Source organism: Pipistrellus kuhlii, unplaced genomic scaffold, assembly GCF_014108245.1.
Source record: "Pipistrellus kuhlii isolate mPipKuh1 unplaced genomic scaffold, mPipKuh1.p scaffold_m20_p_5, whole genome shotgun sequence".
NCBI classification, from domain to species: domain Eukaryota; kingdom Metazoa; phylum Chordata; class Mammalia; order Chiroptera; family Vespertilionidae; genus Pipistrellus; species Pipistrellus kuhlii.
Genome location: NW_023425551.1, coordinates 31,023,107 through 31,043,696, shown reverse-complemented (window position 1 = coordinate 31,043,696; position 20,590 = coordinate 31,023,107). Strand labels below are relative to the sequence as shown.

Genomic DNA, 20,590 nt, shown 5'->3' with positions numbered 1-20,590 from the left:
TGGTTCGCTCGCTGCTGCTGCGGCCGAAAGATCCAGGCGCTCCCGGGGGGCGGCGGGCGGCTGCAGCCTCCAGCTGAGTCGCGGTCTCGGCAGCGACGTCGAAGGAAAGCGTCTCCCGCCCCGTCGCGGCCGGGCCCTTGGCCTCGGGCAGATGCCGTTGGTTTCCCCGACGTCCGCCTCCTCGCCCACCGCCCGCTACTCCCGACGGGCGCCCGGCTGCCCTGCAATCCCCGAGCGCGGGGCTGCGCCGCGGAGCTGGCGGAGGCGCTGGGCCCGAGGCGCAGAGCCCGCCCCTTCGCCCAGCCCCATCGGTGGGGCTCGCCCCAGAGGGCGGGCGCGGGGAGGGGAGATGGGGTCCTCACCCCCAGTCCCTCCCCTTTCTCCGCCCGGCACAAACCAGGAGCCCGGGAGCCGTCCCTGCCCTAGCGCCCTCTTCCCCGCCCAGGCAGACGCGACCCGCGGAGGCAAAGCCATTGGGAAAAAAAGCCCCGCCCTCCGCGGGCTACCTCCGGACCCTCGTCCGCGCGCCGCCGCCGCCAACGGCCGCCCGCTGCTGCGCATGCGTGCTGGCGAACGGGGCGCATGCGTCTTAAACGGCGCTTGGCCTGCCGCAGGGGGGCGCTCTCGTGTATCTGGACGTTTGGGTTCTGCGGACTGGACCAGAAACAAAAGTCAGGGAGAGTTGAAGTTCTGTTAACTTACACAAGCGCAGGAAAGGGAAAGATGCATTTCTGGAAGAAACTTAATCTCATGTTAAGGTTAGCCTACAAAAAATAGTGACGGTCTCTTTAATTGCGCCAACCCTTTTATTTAAGGAGCTAGGGCGTCGTTCCGTGGACTTCTGGGAAATGTAGTTTTGATGCTGCCGGCGCGTTCTGTTTGCGACGGAAACTACAGCCCCCCTGGAGCCGCTACAACGTTTCATGTGCGGGCCTGCGAGTCAACGGTTAGCATACCCGGAGGTTGACTGAGTGCATCGGCTTGGTGAGAGAACTCTAGCATGGCTGCCACTGTTCCCTCCACGGGATTTTTCCTTTTTCCTTCCCCCATTTCCTCTGAGGTTTTGGAGAAGAAGACATCTGGGGCTGGTCCAGGGACTTTTTCTGCGTGAAATAGACTAGACCGGGTGCCCAAATCCTACGGCGCGGGAAGGCGCAGATGTGGGAAAGGTGGCGATCCTGGGGGATCGCATTAGTCCAGGCCGAAGGGATGCTCTGCACGGCCGCTCGTTTGGATTCGCGCGGAGTGCAGTAGGGAATCCCTGTGCAGTTAGTTGCACCTTTGATACGGCCTCCGAGTGCCCTGTGCTTTGTTTGCTCAGCCAAGTGGCCTCCCAAGCAGGGCTTTGAAAGCGGGTTGTCCAATCCATGTTGTATGAGGCTAAGGGGCAAAGCATACCCAGTGTTCCTTGATAGGAACTTTTGCAGGATTAAAGGATACTTTGTAAAAAAAATTAAAATATTCACATTGTAGTATAGTGAAAGGATTCAACCATTTGTTTACAAAGTACTGTTGTTTTTAAGTAATTCCTTTTTAAAATGTTTCTTGATTGATTGAGTTTAGAGAGGGAGAGAAACATCGCTTTGTTGTTCCACTTATTGTATTTATGCATTCATTGGTTGGTTTTTGTTTGTGCCCAGAGGGGTCCAACCCACAACCTTGGCCTATGGGATGGTGGTCTCTCTGGAGCTAGGGCTTAAAATAACTACTTTTAGGAAAAGTAGTGAGAAAGGTCTTCCAGTGGACTCATAACCAAATTAGATTCTAATTCTTCACGTTGCAGAAAGGATGTGTTTCAAAACATGTCGCCTTTTTTGGGTACTGAGTATGAAAGACACAGCCCCTACCTGCCCGAGAGAAACAGATGGTTAAACATACAGTGATAGTGCTGTATGATATGATATAATTGGGATGGCCACAAAGGTTACTCAGCCCAGTTTAGGCAAGTCAGGGAAAGAGGACCAAACATCAGCAGATGGTGATCCCCAGACGAGAAAGGGGTGGTGTTTTCAGGAGACTGCCTAAGCCAAATCCTAGACATTGTGGAAGGGGTGACTTTCTGTGTATTGATTTGCTGTACTTTGAAGCTACAGAGAGATTGGTACTATGAATTTTCCAGATAGATGCTGAAACTGACCTTTTCTTAAGCAGATTTATAGTTTTAAAGAATTGGTCTAATTTGGAAAGCCTTGCTACATGCCCAGCTGCTGATTAAATAACAAAATACGGCCATTTTAGATTCTTCATCTAAACTAGACAATTAGAATGCTAATGAATTAAATGGAGTTGTGTCTTATTTAAGTGTTCCATTCAGAAATTGATATATCCAAAATTACTCTTGAAAATCCCTTGGGAAGCCAGTACAGTGGAGTTCAAAGGTTTCATTAGAGAATTAAATTATATCGGTGGCTTGTTTTAAAAGCTCTGTTATCTTTTAAAATATGTATTTTCTCTTTGAACTCTAGAATCACTCTGTTTATAAAGAGGTGCTCATATGATGAGATGTGTCTGAACTTACCATCAACTGAGAAACCATAAAATTCACATCACCCCTATGCCCAATCCAGGGTCATCTGCTTATTGCAAATCAGGCAGAATTGTCCATACTGATTATACAGTAAATAGTCATTTTTCTTTTACTCCTGAGCTTATATTATTATAGTTGAATTTGTGGCAAGTAAGGGTCAGAAGGATACAGTTCTTTTATTTATGTTAAAATTTCATTTGAACTTTTAATATTTTTGTGATTCAAATAGGAAAGAGTGATGCTATACTATATAATTTCTTTATTCTGTGCAGATAATGGATTCTGAATTAATGCATAGTATAGTAGGAAGCTATAGGAAACCTCCAGAAAGAATGTTTGCTCCATCATTCACCCAGAATGATGAATTGTCTCGGAATCACCTCTCTGTGAACTTTGAAGTTACCTCTCCTAAAAAGCTTCATAGTCCAAATAGCCAAGGTAACATTAATATAAAAACATCACTTGAAAATAGGGGCACAAAATATGTTATATAAAATGTTTTGTTTTTATGTAAAAACAATATATTGTGTTTTTAACTAGCCTTAAGCTACTAATTTTTTTCTGTTGTTAAAAGTTTCTGTAAACTTACTCAAGTTATTTAACATTTTTTATTTTGGCTTCAGCTGTAAGATGACATACTAGTATATCACAAGGTTTATTATAAAAACCTCATTAGAAAATGGAAAATTCTTTAAAGACTAAAAGGTCAGATTTAGAATCCGTCTGAACTAGATGATTAGAATGCTAGTGAGGTAGGTAGAGTTGTGTCTTATTTTAGGATTAAATTCAGAAATAGCATATATCCAAAATTGCCTGGAAAATTCCTGAGTAATTACAAAATACAAGTATTGTAACTTTTAAAATATAAATTTAGAAGGATGTTAAAACTGAATTAGAAAAAGATTTATGACCCCAGACATACCTTGTGTGATTCAGATTACTTTCTAAGATGCTGATTATCACTTGTCTTTTAATATTCTTTAGTAAAGGTTGCCGTTAATAAGGTAGCCTTATGGAGTGGAGTAAAGCACAAGAAATAATACTCCAAACCAATGAGTCAGCCACAGGTACCATATAAAGAACAATACTGTAAATATAATTACTTCATCTTAATTGTAAAAAATAAATGATAATCTCTAGCAAACATCTTTCTAATTGGATATAAACTATACAAAAGATAACCTATAACATTTATTTATATTCTATTCATCTCTATAGTTTGAAGTTATAAATGAATAGAAAGTATAAGGTAATATTTGAATATTTTATAACTGAACTTCTCTGAATCATGATGATATTAATATAACTGAAAAAAGTTTTAGTAGTTTATGTGTGCTACTTACAATCTTTCAAGCTTGATATCAGATAAGCCACTAGGTTATCATTTTTTCCCAGTGGAAGAAACTATTCTTCATATATCCTTAATATTAACACTATCTTGGACAAATGAATAATATGTGTTTGTAGTTTGATTATAACTGAAAAGAACCTTTAACTTTAAACCTAAATTTTATGTTAGTGGGTACTTTATTTTAATTTTCTTTAGTCATACTCAGATTCGTATACCTCCTAGACTGTACATTATCTTTAAGTCTTATGTCATTAGCTATCTCAAACTTAGAAAACTCACTAAATACAATCAAATATATTGTTTTCACAAGATATGTTAAAAAAAATTGTTCCTTTTTAGTTTTGTTATTTCCATTTTTATCAGAAATATGAATTATACATTTTTCTGGCTAACAAAAATATAGTGGTAACTTTTCTATGATTGTTAGTGTTCAAATATTCTTATTTATAATATCAAGCAATGTTTTTTCAACAGCTCTTATTTTAGCCTTAAAAACTCTTCAAGAAAAGATTCACCGTTTAGAGTTAGAAAGAACTCAAGCTGAAGATAACCTGAACATTCTATCCAGAGAAGCAGCACAATATAAAAAGGCCTTGGAAGATGAAACAAATGAGAGAAATCTGGTACACCAGGAACTGATAAAGCAGAAAAAAGGTAAGAAAATTCAGTAGTTCTCAGAAGCAAGGAGTTACTAAAATTTACAATTTGAAAGTAATAAGCCCAGTCTAAGCAGATTTACTCAAATATATTCTTTTTTATATGTTCAAACCCTAAAGCCTTGTTCTCAGACATTTTGATATTTGCAGGAAATGAATATAACTTTGAACTTATTTTTATATCTATTTTATCCTGGTTCGTAAGTTTTTGAGATTAAAAGAAAAATTGTATTTAGACAACTTGTGTTTAGAATATTCTCAGAATCCCAGCAAAATTCAGTTTAACCTGGACATAATTGAAATGTTTTATAGCATTAGTTAACACATTTTTAAAATTTGAAAACAACATTAGTAATTAAGCAATATAAAAACAATAAGAATGAATAAAAAATAAAAACTTGAGTGGTTAATTAGATGATTTGGACTGATAGATGGCCATTCTGTGGAAATTATGAAAAAGACATCTGGACACAGGTCTTAGAGATTTAGAACATTAATTCTTTATATAATTTCACTTCAGAATGTGGCTTTTTGTAACAAGACACCCTCAAAAACAGGGTTCAAGTTTGTGTTTCAATTTGTGGAATGAAGAAATGGGGAGAAATATTTTTCTGAGGTAATTGGACAAAAGTGGGAGAAAGAGCTGAGGAAAGTAAGATCTCTTAAAGGATTAAAAAGAAGTTGTTACACCTTATGTATTTAACTATGCTGTCTGTAGTCAAGAGCAGAGGAAAGTGGGAGTAGTAGGATGCATGTACCTGAGTTTTTTTGAAAGAGGAGAAACGTATTGATAGGAAAGAGACACAGGGGCTTCTCTTTTTCCAGTTAGTGTCACTTCCCAGGGACAGCCAGACTCTTTCATCATTTCCACATTCACCGGCATCTTCCCCTTTCAGAGGTAAGCTCTCTCGGCCCGTAGGCAGAGATAACGTTAAACCACTGGTATATAATTAATGAAATATTCACAAAATGTATAACTCTGGGAGAGTCTGTACGTAGAACTAACTAAGTCTTAAACTTTTAAGTCTTGGTTGAATTCATATAATGTATTTCTTATGGTAACCAAATCTCTGGTCTATGTGGTAATAACTAATTGACTCGTAATTACTTTTTCTTTTTCACAGATATAAGTATACAATTAAGCTCAGCTCAGGCTCGCTGTACGCTCCTGGAGAAGCAACTGGAATATACAAAGAGAATGGTTCTCAATGTAGAGCGAGAGAAGAATATGATCCTAGAACAGCAGGTGAACATATTTGTATAAGAAATATAATTTAATATGGTTTTAAAGAATATTTAATGTCTCTATGGTGACAGATGGTACCAGACTTATTGAGGTAATCATTTCACAATGTATACAAAGATGAAATCACTAAGTTGTACACTTGAAACTAATATAACATGGTATGTTAATTATACCTCAGTTAAAAAAGTAAGATATAAATTAAATGACACAAATTAAATACACAAAAAAAGATAAATTTGCCCTCAGGAAGAGAGAGAATATTTAATATGGGAAATTTGTCATATTACATTATAGTCCTAAGTAAAATAGGATATAAAACTGTATAAAGGAGATTTCCACTTACAGTGATGCAGACTAGGTCATTTAGACCAACTTTCCTATAAAGGAAAATAAGAAAAACTGTACAGAATATTAAAAAGAAAGAAGAGAAAGAGGAAGAAAAAATACACAAAGGCATTGTAGATTTAGTAAGTTGATAAGGCACCTATTCAGTATTATCTGTGTGCAGACTTTAATCCAGAGAGGTAGGCCTGATATTTCAGCTCCCTTCTGAGTGCATGTCTGATTCCAGAACAGTCCATTAAGTGGCTCAATAATGCTTTTGACAGCCACTCTTTTGGGGTTAAGAAAATTAAAGTTAGAATTCATGGCCTATCGAGAATAGGAACCCTAGTATATCCTCTGTGCTCAATCTTTGTAATAGTGAACAGTAGAAAAAAACCCAGATTACAACTTTGCTCTAGGCTAGGTTATCAAAGTAAGTCAGAAAATCTTAGTCCCTGAAATTATATTAAAGTGATACTGAATTGCTAATATTCTCAGGTACTTCAAATTATTTCTACAAACATTACTTTGACACAGTGAGAAGCTTTCAGAGATAACCACATAGGAGATAAGACACTAACAAGATATAGCATACTTAATAGTCAATCTATAGATACTTTCACAAACTAGCTCCAGTTAGGTACTGGCTCTAAGAGACACAGTCTTTAAAATACTTATGGTTGTGCCCTGGTCACTGTGGTTCAGTTCATTGTGCTATGCACCGAAGGGTCATGGGTTCGATTCCCAGTCTGGGCACATACCTAAGTTGTGGATTCAATTCCTGGTCAGGCTATGTAAGGAAGGCAACTGATCAAAGTTTCTCTCTCTAAAATCAGTAAAAAACATATCTTCGAGTGAATTTTAAAAGAGCCCAGAAAGATACTACTTCACAGCTACACATTAGAAATAATTTAAAAGTCTGATAATTCTGTGTATAAATGAGAATACAACAACCAGAAGAGCAACCACTTTATCTTGTAAAGTTCAGCATACACATTCCCAACACCCTAGAAATTCCTATCCTAGCTGTAGTAGACTAGTAACTTATAATAGTTTTATAAAATGTTCTGACATATACTCTACATACAGTGGAAGATATAGATCTTAAGTATAGAGATCATTGATTGTTGATAAATGAATACACTCATGTAATCCACAGCCATATAAATAATAAAACATTTTCATCAGAAATTATTTCATCTCTTCAAAGTTATTTTCTGTTCTCTCCTCACCTCCCGATAAGACAATTACTATTCTCACTTATTCCTTAGAACTTTGTATACTCTTTTGTATCTGGGTTTGTTTGTTTTGCAAAAAGTTTTTGAGATTCATCTATGTTGTTTTATGTATTGGTAGTTCATTTCTTTTTATTGCAGTGTAGAATTTCATTATATAGTTATGTCACAATTTGGTTACCCATTTTCATGTTGATAGACATTTGGTTTGTTTACTAGAGGCCCAGTGCACGAAATTCATACATGGGTGTGGTCCCTAGCGGCTGCCAGTTGCTGGGTGGGGCCTCCCTTCCCCAGCTGCCATTCGAGTCTTCCCTTTGTTCTGCACCCCCCTGCTGGTGGTTAGCACACATCATAGTTAGCAATCAGCTCCTGGTCAGCCCAACTCCTGAGGCAACACTTTACACATTAGGCTTTAATATATATAACTAGAGACCTAGTTCATGCAGGGGCATCCCTCAGCCTAGCCTGTGCCCTCTCACAGTTCCGGTACCCCATGGGGGATGTCCGCTTGCCAGCATCCATCTCGCAACATGGGCTCCCTCGTTCCTTACTGCCCTCCTGCTCACTGCTCCGTACTGCTCCGCTCACTGCTCCTTAGCACTGCCGCAGAGGTGAGAGGGGCACCTACCACCACAGCTGCCCTCGCCAGCCATGAGCCAGCTTCTGGCTGAGCAGCACTCCCTCTGGGAGCGCACTCACCATCATGGGCAGCTCCTGCATTGAGCGTCTGCCCCTGATGGCCAGTGAGCATCATAGCGACCGGTCATTCTAGTCATTCCACCGTAATGGTGCTTAGGCTTTTATTATATAGATAAAGCTGCTATGACCATTCTTATACATATCTTTTCTGTGGACATAGGTTTTAATTTCTCTTGGGTAAATATGTAGGAGAATTGCTCCACCACAGGGTAGGAATATGTTTAACTTTATAGGAAACTACTAAACTGTCTTCTAGAATATTTTCTATTACCCCTTACCCCCTCACAGTTGCCTTTATTATTAACATCTTGCATTGTAATAAATACCATTCCAAAACAGTGCATAGATATACATATATATATATATATATATATATATATGTATAACTTTCCTTTTCTCCATGTTCTTTGTATGCTTTATTTCTCTGATAGCTGCTTTTCTTTGCTATGGAAAGGTTAATTCAGTGAGTAGATTTGGTCACCCTGTGTGCAGCACTATTTAATAAGGTTTCACTGGTGATGTCTTTTTTAGTTGAAATGTTCTATAAAGATATGTAGGCCGAAACCGGTTTGGCTCAGCGGTAGAGCGTCATTCTGCGGACTGAAAGGTCCCAAGTTCGATTCCGGTCAAGGGCACGTACCTTGGTTGCGGGCACATTCCCGGTAGGGGGTGTGCAAGAGGCAGCTGGTCAATGTTTCTCTCTCATCGACGTTTCTAGCTCTCTATCTCTCTCCCTTCCTCTCTGTAAAAAATCAATAAAATATATATATAAAAAAAAGATGCATAAAAGTGTTTGTCCCATTAGTGCTAATATAGCACATCTTTTTTTGCACATTTTATTTCTTCTTTAACAATATTTGATTTTCTTGGCCTTTGATAGTAAGTACTATCATGTATGCATATATGTACATTTTTGTGTTTGTGTTGCTGTTATTGGTTTGTTTAGAGAGAAGGAAAGAGATGTGAGAAAGGAACATTGATTGGTTGCCTCCCATATGCACCTCAACTGAGAATCAAACCTACCACCTTTTGGTGTTCAGGAAGACACTCCGACCAACTGAGCCACACTGGCCAGGGCTGTTCATGTTTCTTATGACAGATTTATATTGCACCTAAACTCGGTGCATGTAAATGCATGTTTCTAATGACATATTTATATTGTGCTTTGAATTCTGAGAAATTGTATTATTCTTGAGCCATTGGCATCACTGCCAAATTCAGGTTTTGTTTTTATCCTTTCCAGACCCAGCTTCAAAGGGAAAAAGAACAAGATCAAATGAAGCTGCAAGCAAAACTTGAAAAGCTTGATCTCTTAGAAAAAGAATGTTTTAAACTTACAACAACTCAGAAAACTGCTGAGGTAAGCTTCCACTTATTTCTTTGAAGTAGTGGTGCCAGGAATAAATCTTTCGCATTAGGCATAATTGGCTCTGTATGTGAATATGCAGTAAATCTTAGATTTATAAAACTTTGTTAACAACTTTTAGTAATCCAAACATGAATTTCTGCCCATGGAGATGAAAAATTAATATACTCTGTCACAGCATGAATGAGCTTGCCTGTTGATGTAAAATTGTAATTTTGGCTTCTTTTGAGATGACAGAATATTTTCATTTCAGATAAATTACCTAAGAAATATTGGGAAGATTGTCTTTTACCAGTTAATTAAGTTAAGCCTTTCCTACATCCCATCCTGAAATGCCCTCTTCATTTTCCACCAAAATCCTATTTATTCCATAGGATTTTATCCGGTTCCTGCTTCCTCTATGGAGCTTTCCTTGAGTTCTCCTACATTCAGGAAACTCTTTCTTTGAAATGGTTTTGTCCTCTTATTGTGAACCACACCAAGGATATAAGATGAAATACTTATGTGCCTAAGCATATATACATGGTATGGGTCGAGTCATATTCATTGCTTTGTTGTTTGTTTCATGTGTTACTTTTGATTTCCTGGATATAATATAAGCTATTAAGTAAAAAGGACTATTCTGTATAATAAAGATGTGATATATAAATTGACCCTCATACCCTCATCACAAGATGGCCGCCCCCACGTTGTTACAAGATGGCTGGCAGGAGAGGGAAGTTGGAGGCAATTAGGGTCAATCATGCCTGCAGGGGAGCGGTTAGGCATCAATCAAGTCTGCAGGGGAATGGTTAGGGGCAATCAGGCGGGCAGGCAGGCAAGTGGTTAGGAGCCAGCAGTCCCAGATTATGAGAGGGATGTCCCAGATTGGAGAGGGTGCAGTCTGAGATCAGGGACACACACACACCACACACACACACCAACCCTCCCCACCCCACTCCCTGCATGAATTTCGTGTACCAGGCCTCTAGTATTTTATATTTCTAATCTTATATTTCTAATGTTTTCTTATCCCTTTCCTCCTCCTCCAACTGTGCCCTTACTATATGCACATGATGGACATTTATTGTTATTTGTCTGTGTTTTGAATGAAACATTGAGACCCAAGAATATAATTGTTTGGCCTTCTAGACCTTTAATATCCCTCAAAGTTTCATCATTATGGTTTTGTTGCTGGAAGTTAATAATGCCTATGCATGTACATTCTTCACTTTTCCTTTGTTCTTATGTGTAATAGGTCAAGGAACATAGGAAAAAAGCCAAGAAAAATCTTACCATCTTTTGGCATTATTTTTTCTTACTTTCTGCTCTAATTTGCCAGATTATTAAGAATCAAGACCCTCAACAACTCTATTTGGAAAAGGAACAAAGGGTAGTTAGCTCTAGTTATTTTATTCTTTTGCAGGACAAGATTAAACATTTAGAGGAAAAACTCAAGGAAGAAGAACATCAGCGTAAGCTATTTCAAGACAAAGCTTCTCAGGTAAATAGAGCACTACATCATATATCACAATTATACTTTCTTTTGTTGTTGTTAATCCTCATCCAAGGATAATTTTTCCATTGATTTTTAGAGAGAGAGGAGTGGGGGAGGAGAGAGATTCTATGTGAGAGAGACACATCAATTGGTTCCTTCCTGCTTGGTATGTGCCCTTGACTGGGAATCAAATCTGGGACCCATTGGTATGTGGGCCGACACTCTAACACTGATCTTTTATTTTCTTAACTGGAGCCTAAATTATAGACTCTAATTTCTGCTTCCTAGTTTTTTAGTTTTGCCTGTTTAATAAAATTCTCAATAAGCCAGTACATTCATATACTGGGATGCATTACAAGAAGTCTTTTTGTGTTTTGAAATTTTGACAAATAAATATATGTAAATATCAACTCCTGGTCATAGATTGTTTTCCATTTGGTGTATATATATATATATATATATATATATATATATATATATATGTGTGTGTGTGTGTGTGTGTGTGTGTGTGTGTGTGTATATATATGTATGTATGTATGTATATGTATGTATCTCAATTCATTCTCTTATAAACAGAAAATAATTGCAATTACCAATAGATTTAATGATTTTCATGCACAAAAACAGTATGTGGGGTTTTCTTTTTTTCCAAAAAGCATTTTTATCTTTATAAACTGAACCTAATCTTTCATTGTAAAGAAGCTTGTTAAAAATAAATTTTATAAAGTTTTATCTTTAATACTGTAGCTTCAAACTGGACTTGAAATCAATAGAATTTTAATGTCTTCAGTATCAAACCCAAATTTATCTAAGGAAAAGAAGAAATCTTCAAAGGTATGCAAACATTTTACTTTTATTTGCTAATAGTTATTTTTCACTCTTTTCATATTTATATTTATTCCTTTCCAAAAAATTTTTTTTGAAGAGATTTATAATAAAAGACAAGTAATACTGCTATGAAATGATGATGGTTTGAGGTAAAAGGATAGAAATTCCATAAAACCTCCACAGTTGAGCACAAAACCTAGCTGTGTTTGTTTGACAATAAAAGCAAAAATGAGCAAATAATGGGCAGTATTATCTGCCTTTGTGCAATAACAATAAGCATTCCAGTGTTTCTAGAAAGGCAGACATTTTCCTAGTACTAAATTCTTAGAGAAATTACTTTGTGATACTATATAAAACAGAGGCCAACAACACTCAGATCCCACTCTGAGCACAATAAAAAAAGCAGGCTATATAATATTAAATTATAGATCTATGAAGTAATTTCTCTAGAGAATCAATTTATTTTCTTTTTACCTTAAAAATGGAATTGGAAAGTTAGTACTTTATAGATGAGTTGATATTTCAGATAAATGGTATTAAACCTTCTTAATTATCTGTAATGGTAGAAAATTTTAATTCCTTTTAATCTTATGATTCTGAAATTACAGTTTTGATTACCGTTATCACTATTTATTCAATATGCATGTGATTACTTATTGTTTCCGTGTGCCGTTTGCTGTGGAAGCAGAGATGCTTTTTGAGAATTCTGGCCACTGCCATAGGCTCACCCTATGGATACTATAATGTAGAGAACATTATCTTTACTTGGGCTACTCTTTTATTGCATAAATAAGAATTACTATTCAATAGTCTGGCTGTATTTTTCGTAATTTTTTCCCCCCAGATAATTTGTAGACTGCAATAATTTAAAGCATTTTTCCAATGAAACTTTTTCTTCTTATTTCCTTTCTTAAATATTTATTCTGTATCTTGTTTGCACAGTGAAATTAGAAGCTGCAAAACCAAATAGAAAATTGCTATAAGTAATTTGCCAGTGGGGAAAAATATGAATTATTTTTATATTTATGTTTTATGGCATCCTTTATGAGTTAGTGGAAATATTTTTTTAAATTTTCTATTCATTGTAAAACTGATGGAGGTAGAGGGAGAAGTAAGGTAAAAGAAATGAAGGAGAGCCGAAACTGGTTTGGCTCAATAGATAGAGCGTCGGCCTGCGGACTCAAGGGTCCCAGGTTTGATTCCGGTCAGAGCATGTACCTTGGTTGTGGGCACGTCCCCAGTGAGTGTGTGTGTGTGTGTGTGTGTGGGGGGGGGGGGTTGGGGTGTGCAGGAGGCAGCTGATTGATGTTTCCAGGTCTCTATCCCTCTCTCTTCCTCTCTGTAAAAAAATCAATAAAATATATGAAGGGAGGGAGGGAGGGAGGGAGGGAGGGAGGGAGGGAGGGAGGGAGGGAGGAAGGAAGGAAGGAAGGAAGGAAGGAAGGAAGGAAGGAAGGAAGGAAGGAAGGAAGGAAGGAAGGGAGGAAGGAAGGGGTAGCCTCTACTAGTGAAAGAGCCCAGGCTGGCCTGTATAGGGCCAGTGGTCCCCTACCTGGGAATCATGCGATCAGGCACTCAAATGAGGAAAAAGTAGCCCCTGCTTCAAAGCCAAACCTTTCAGCTTCTGCCAGTCTTCATCTCTAGCTTCCCTGGGGTCAGGGTTGACGGAGGGGTGGGTTGACGGAGGGGGTGTCCCACTTCAGGTTCAGTTTGGTTATATCCAGCTAGCCCCTCAACAAAAGCACTTTTAGCTGCCCTGGGCTCAGGGGGATAGAGCAAAAGAGTTTCCCATTGGGAATGATGCCCACCTAGCCCACCGGAGGGGGCTGAGCATTGGTCCTGGTCCCAGACTGTAGCCTCTGAGGGTCTCACACTTTGAATGCTGCCACTCTGAGCCACTTTCCCTTCTCCCCACTGTGCTTATTGGGGCTATCTGGGACTTGGCTGGGCTGATCCAAACTGCCTCCTATTGGGGTTGGTGCCTGCAAGTCTGTAGGAGATGGTGGGCACTTCTCCTTCCCAGGGTAGTGGTGGCTGAACTCGCAGGAAGCTTTGCCTCCTCGCAATGTAGCCCCACAGCCCAGCACTTTTCCATCTGGTTCCGAGACAGAAGTTTCCCCAGGAGACACAGTCGAAAATCCCAGCTCTGTGTGGCTCCCTCCCATCACCCTCATTTCAGCAGGACTGGGCAGGCCCAGCAGCTCAGCAGATAGGGGGAGGGGTGCCGACTGTGTAATGGAGGCGGGGGAGACAGTCCTCTTTTCCAAGTCATAGGGTTTACTCTGGGTCTCCACCAAAAGATAGAGGGTCCCTTAAAGTCACTGCTGGGTAGCCAGCGGATTCCTCAGCTGGACCCAAGTATGGCAGCTTGGCCTCACCAGCCTTCGTCCCTTAGTCTGAGTGACTCCCAGGCTGGTGCTCTTCACTTTACAAGTGCTCTCTCCCTAGGTGTGGCCAATATCCCAGGCCATCTGAATCCCACTGGTTCCCACCGCCAGATGCTGGCAAGCTCCTCTCCCCATCTCTGTCGCCCTGGTTTGGGGATTCTTGTGTGGGTTGAGACCCCAGGCTCCTAGGGGGAGGGAATTCCGCAGCTCTGTTATTCCTCAGGCTTCTCATTGCCACTGCACCTGTGTGAGAAGGCTATGCCTTCCCATGTTTTCATCCTTCTTACCAGTCTCTCTGTGGCTCTGTACTTCATGGTTATATTTCAGATCAGCTAGCCTTCAGTTGGTTTTTCAGGTTGATTGTTCTGTAATTTAGTTGTAAATCAGTTTGAGGCTGGGAGCAGTGGGCACAGCTTCCAAGGTTTTCTGCAACCATCTTGGAATCTCTATGTATTATACTATCATAGAAGCCCAGTGCATGAAATTTGTGCAAGATAGGCCTTTTCCCTCCAGCTGCCTGCACCAGCTTCACTCTGGCACCCAGGACCTGGGCTTCCCTCACAGCTCCGGCTTCATCTGGAAGGACATCCAGCCAAATTAGCATATTACACTTTTATTATTATAGATTATACTTTACTGTGCCAGCTATTACCATTGTGAGACATGGTTAAAGATAGAAAGGACCTCCCAATAAAATGTAAAAACAAAGCAAACAAAAAAAAGACACTTATGGTAAGGATATGGAACAATCACAAGTTGGCCAAAACATAGATTGGTCTAATCACTTTGGACATTAACTTGTAAAGTTAAGAATGCACAACTCTATGGCCCAGCATCTAAGAGAAACTCCTAATTTACATACACCAGAAGGCAGGTACAAAATGTCCATAACAGTGTTGTTTCTAATAACAAAAAGAAACAATCCAAATGATTATTGAAAGGAGGAAGAATAAATAAAGCTTTTATAGCCATAAAAAGCAGTGAATCACAGATGTATTTGTGTGTGTGTATAGATATATTTCAGTTGAATGAACCTCATAAACTTAATGTTGAGTAGAAAAAGCAAGTTGTTGAAGAACAGAAACAAAATAAGTCCATTTATATAAGGTTCAGTTATCTAATCCTGCATCTTTTCATGTGTTTATTTGCCATCTGTATGTCCTCTTCTGTGAAATCTCAGTTTTTTGTCTATTTTCTCATCAGATTATTTACTCTTGAGTTTTGAGATTTATTCATGTCAAAAATGTCTTTTAAAGCATTTCTGTTTCCTTTTTCCCTTCCTAATATTTAGAAAACTAAAAGCTTAAGAAGAGGACCACCTCAGCAAATGTATTCAAAGTTTGGATCAGTGCCTATGGTGGCTGAAAAGGTGAGGGGGGAAAAAATGAAGATGCTTGTTCAGAAAAACTCATGCTTTTGTTGTAAGTTCTATTTAAATGCCATCAGTCACTTGAAATTGTTCTCCGCTATTTTTTTTCCCCCAAAGCCTGCCAGGGCATGCCATTCTGTAAATGCAAGTGTGCAGAACCTCCTGCAGATGGTGCAGCATTATGGGCCACAGATTCTTCAGAAACCTGCTGAAGCTGCTGAGCCTAGATGTCTCTACAAACCTGCTAGAACAGCTTCCCAGTGTAAAGCGGTACCTCCTGACTCCAGAACATCTGTTTCCATTTGTGACAATTTGTCTGAACTTTTGATGGAGATGCAGGAAGAGCTGGACCAAATGGGTGTGTAAGTATTTTTATTTTTTACCAGAAGAAATAGCAAGATGTTTAGGTATTATTTTCCTTCTTAGTCTTAAGAGCAGTGCCACTTACAAATTTTTAATGGCCTTACTTAGTCATTTGGACTTATCTTGATCTGTAGATTTCTTGTCACTGATTTTTCATTGTATTTATTGATACTACTGGATTTAAATTTTCAACTGTGTATAATTACTATTAATCTAATCTAAGGAGTCTCTGTAGTCCCAAGATCTCAACTTATAGTGCAATATTATTGTCATTCTAACAAATGAGTACTGGTGATCTTAAATTATAACTCACAAAAGCTTTTAGAAGAAAGATTATTTTTGTGGGTGGTTTTTTTTTTTTTTATAATCTTTTAGTTATATGAATGATTTCATTAGACAAATAGGAATGTAGTCTCTTGTTTTAAACTCTGGCTGGTCTGCATTACAGGTTGAAGTATCCATAGCAAACAAAATTTTGTATGAGATACATTTTTTTAGCCCCAAGTTTAAATATATATTTAACAAAATTCCAGAAAATATATGATTTGGCTAGCCAGCTAATTGAACTAAGACTAATGTAGAAGAGGTAACTAGTTCCTTTGGCAGTATTTCTTTGAGTAGGCTATCTAAGGAATTCTCTGGCAAATACTTCTATAGCTGGAATTCTTCCAAAGATCCTACGTTAATAATTCCAAAGTTGGAACTAAAAAGAATACTTTATTGCCTCTATTTAAGGACTTCAGAATATTGATATTTTGCTACATTTAGCTATAAACATCAAGAATTTGGACTTTTTTAAAACTTCTTTAAGACCCTGAGTCTAAGATATTTCTAAATATATATATCTAGTCTCAAATCATAAGAACCTATTTATATTTATCATATGTTTAATTAGATAGTCCTAATTATAGGAACAGGCTGTCTTTGAAGATTAATATTTAACTCTGACTAAAATTTATGTGTCTAATATTTGCTTTTCTTTCATAGAGAACACCAAGAGCTACTGAATCAAATGAAGGAAACTGAAAGCCACACAGTCTGTGAAGACATAGAATGTGAACTAGAGCATTTAGTCAAGAAAATGGAAATTAAAAGAGAACAGATTTCCAAACTGATGAAGCATCAAGACAGTGTAAGAAAGTTTTAGTAAAAGATTTTAGTAAAAAGATAATATACCAGGATTCAGTGTATATCTCTGTATGACCTTCCAAATTTGAGGTCTTATGTATGACTTAGTGAAAAGATGAGAAACAGGAGTCACTCGTGCCTATTACAGAATAGAGCCATTTGTTCCATCAGAATAACATGGCCTCCTACAGAACGCTCCAAGATAAGATAATAAGGGAGGAAGAAAATTTAGTTATGTATTGAGAAATGTCTTTGGGAATATAGTGAGGTGTGCTGAATTTGCTTCATAACCTTTCCAGTTACGCTTTTCGCATTTCCCCCCTTATTCCTCCCTTCTCTGATTCTTTAATGAAACGCCTTATGTTGATAGGTGTCTAATTCAGTACCATATATGAACCTGGCTCTTTAAGTAGTACCCAATCCTATAACCACTATTTCCACTTTCCCAGAAAAAAACTATGCTTTACTGCATTCTCTGAGGATCTGTGCTGTGGTAAGGTGGTGAGAGAGACTCTATCCTGGGAATTCTTAATAACTAAGAGTGGCATAATAATTTTATATATTTTAACAGAGCAATCATGGATTATTATTATATCCCAGAATAATAACTTTAAGTGGGAATATTAGCATTATTACACTGCTGGAGCAGAAGGCAGAGGGAGTCTTTATAGGAACTCTCAAGTCTCATAGCCATCAGCCTGTGTAATAACATTAATATAAGTTGGTGATATATTAACCTCACAATGAAGCCTCCCCCACTCTATAGGACAGTAATAAAGGGTGCAGGATTTTACTGCCTTTATTCTGTGGCAAACAAAGAAAGAGGGCCCAGCCGGCATGGCTCAGTAGTTGAGCATTGACCTCTGAACCAGGAGATCATGGTTCAATTCCCAGTCAGGGCGCATGTCCGGCTTGTGGGCTCCTCATTGGAGCGTGCAGGAGGTTGCCAATGAATGATTCTTTTTCATCATTGATGTTTCATCTCTCTCCCTTTCCTCCTTTCCTCTCCAAAATCAATAAAAAATATATTTATTTTTTTTTAAAAAGAAAGAGGGAAATTAACATTTTGAAGCAAGTTTTCACTTTATTGGCTTTTAAGGCTTTAGTAAGTAAAAAATTTTGTATGATTATATAACATACTACTTCCTTAGGAGAAACTTTAAGGGAATAGAAAAGTAGTCATTTTTTTTAAATTTAGGCACTGTGAACCTAAATTATATTGTAAAAATATTTATATTCCATAATTGCTGTAGCAGCATAAATTTTCAAGTATTTTATCATGATAAACTTAATGTCAGCAATTAAAATGGCCTTAGACAAATAGAACATCAGGTACTTTGTGCCAGGATCAGCTCTACAAATTAGACTTATGCTTTAGTAAATAGACTAAGTAATTGACTGGACGTGGAAGAAATGGGTTTGGCTAGTTGATAGGTTTGGGATTTTTTTAATTCTGTCTGTCCAACCATTACTAGATACTACTAATGAGATAAGGTTATTCCCTTGACTTTTTGTTGCTGTTGTTACTGACATTCGGTAGTACTTTGTAAATTTAGGAATACTTAAGTTATATATATATTCTATAAACTTGATGCTCATTCTTACTACGCAGTCTTTTTATTTATTTATTTATTTATTTATTTTTATTAATTTCAGAGAAGAAGGGAGAGGGAGAGAGAAACATCAGTGATGAGAGAGAATCATTGATTGGCTAACCTCCTTCACCTCCTACTGGGGATTGAGCCTGCAGTCCCGGGTATGCCCCCTTGACTGGAATCGAACCCGGGACCCTCTGGCCTGCAGGCCGGCGCTCTATCCACTGAGCCAAACCAGCTAGGGCCTTAGCACCCAATCTTTACTGTTAATATCGCGGAAAGGTTCTTCTCTCTCCTCTATTTTTTATAGTTGAACCCATTTCATATCCTCCATAAACCTTTCTCTCAGCTTCTCCAGCCCACGTGGATCTTGTCCTGCGTTGACCTTCTCTGATACACGGTTTTTGTCCTATTCCAAATTATCCCAGCTTGATTTATTCTCTAGCTGTCACATTTATGCTTTTCTTTCACTAATAAGAGCAGTAATCGTCTTGAGAACAAGGAGCTTTACTTTATTTCTACCTGATTAGCACAGTAGTAGGCATCTAACAGGTATTCAATAAATAAGACCTTAATGAGCTTTTTAATTTTATTATAATATAATCTTTAACCATCAATCCAGTCCATCTATTATAGGGTATATCTTTAATGTTTTTTTTATTAAAATGGTAGATCTTTTTCTCTCCAGGTTCGTAAACTACAGCAAAAAGTTCAAAACTCAAAGATGAGGGAAGCTTCATATATTCAACGAGAAGACAGCAACCCTAAAGGATTAAAGAACATAAAATATAGCCCCAGAAAATGTCTGGTAAATCACTCTCTTCAGAAGAACAGCAACTTTCATCCAACGCAAGTCCATAATCTTCAAATGAAATTAAGAAGAGATGATATCATGTGGGAACAGTAACACTATAGCAGAACTGTCACCTTAAATGAACTGTCAATGAGATCTTATATTGTTAAAGTGGTTTAAACTTAATATATGTTTATGAAATTTTGAATTATGTTTCTAGCCTCTATAAAGTGTCAAGTTGTAGTACCTTTTAATTAATGCCTAATGATCTAAGAGTCCCAAATAATAAATGATACGCTGTTTTGTTTTTCTTACTGACAAATACTAATCTCACCATATTTTAGAAACATTGTTCACTTTCAGAGATCTTAAACTAAATCTGAGAAATTATATTGGATTGATGATATTTAAAATTGAGCTTCAATTTGAAATACTATTTCAAGTACCATCCCACTTTTTCATTTAGGCCTGTAACCCTAAGAACCAATGTAAAATTAATAGAGTATGGAAAGGTTTTGTAACTTTCCTCCCTAGCTTGTTTTAGAGCTGTGAAATGTTTTTCTTTTTTGGAATGGAAAAGCTTTGTAAAGAAGTCTTTAGCCCAAGTTTCTATGACAATTACCAGTAAGAACCCATCGTTACTTAAATTTTAAATGACAACCCAGCTGCAAAAGCTTTCCTCTACTATTCCATTCTCCTTTTTATAACTATAGCTTTTGGTGACTTAGTTTTTGCATTATTTATAATATTCATCAGTATAAGTTGAGAATGAGTTTTCAGGACCCTCAAAGCCAGCATATTTTTAATAGGAAATTATGGGAAGAAGTTGGACATTTTATTACCTCATCCAGTAAAAGTTTGAGGAAATATGGTACATTCTTATTTTTTATAGTTTTAAATTGGTGCTGTGTATTTGTATGTTTTATAATAAATTAACATTTGTTGACCAATCTTTCCAGGAGCCTTTGGAAACTAGTATGACTCTTCTGAACTTGTTGTTTTCTCACCAAAATCCCTCAGGACAACTGAGAATTGCAGTCATTAACTGAAATAAAAATAGAAGACTGACAGGAAAGGCAAGCTCGAAGGGAAGAACTCAGAAAATAGGGTAATAGTTTAAGAAACGGTGATTCCAAGGGGAGAGGATTAGAGGTATATCTTTAGTGAGTCCACAGCTGGGGGGAATGTTCAAGTAAGATGTAAAAGCATTTTTGGTCAAGATTGTAGGGAGCTAGGAAAAGCA

At 37.9% G+C, this 20,590-nt stretch overlaps 1 protein-coding gene across 5 annotated transcripts; it reads left to right on the top strand.

Annotated features, from left to right (window-relative positions):
- Nucleotides 1-532: 532 nt before the first annotated feature.
- CEP57L1 (centrosomal protein 57 like 1) lies at nucleotides 533-20,322 on the top strand. Of its 5 annotated transcripts, XM_036413323.2 has the most exons (12): nucleotides 533-671; nucleotides 816-984; nucleotides 2,800-2,965; nucleotides 4,353-4,532; nucleotides 5,659-5,780; nucleotides 9,285-9,401; nucleotides 10,813-10,890; nucleotides 11,632-11,718; nucleotides 15,391-15,468; nucleotides 15,586-15,830; nucleotides 16,819-16,963; nucleotides 19,243-20,322. In XM_036413323.2, exons 3-12 carry the CDS (start codon nucleotides 2,803-2,805, stop codon nucleotides 19,459-19,461), a joined length of 1,434 nt encoding a protein of 477 aa, XP_036269216.1. In that variant the 5' UTR covers nucleotides 533-671; nucleotides 816-984; nucleotides 2,800-2,802; the 3' UTR covers nucleotides 19,462-20,322. The 5 variants fall into 5 exon arrangements, with proteins under 5 accessions (XP_036269216.1, XP_036269217.1, XP_045429148.1 ...); XM_036413324.1 differs by lacking the exons at nucleotides 533-671; nucleotides 816-984; nucleotides 11,632-11,718; XM_045573192.1 differs by lacking the exons at nucleotides 533-671; nucleotides 816-984; nucleotides 15,391-15,468.
- The last annotated feature ends 268 nt before the right edge of the window (nucleotides 20,323-20,590 follow it).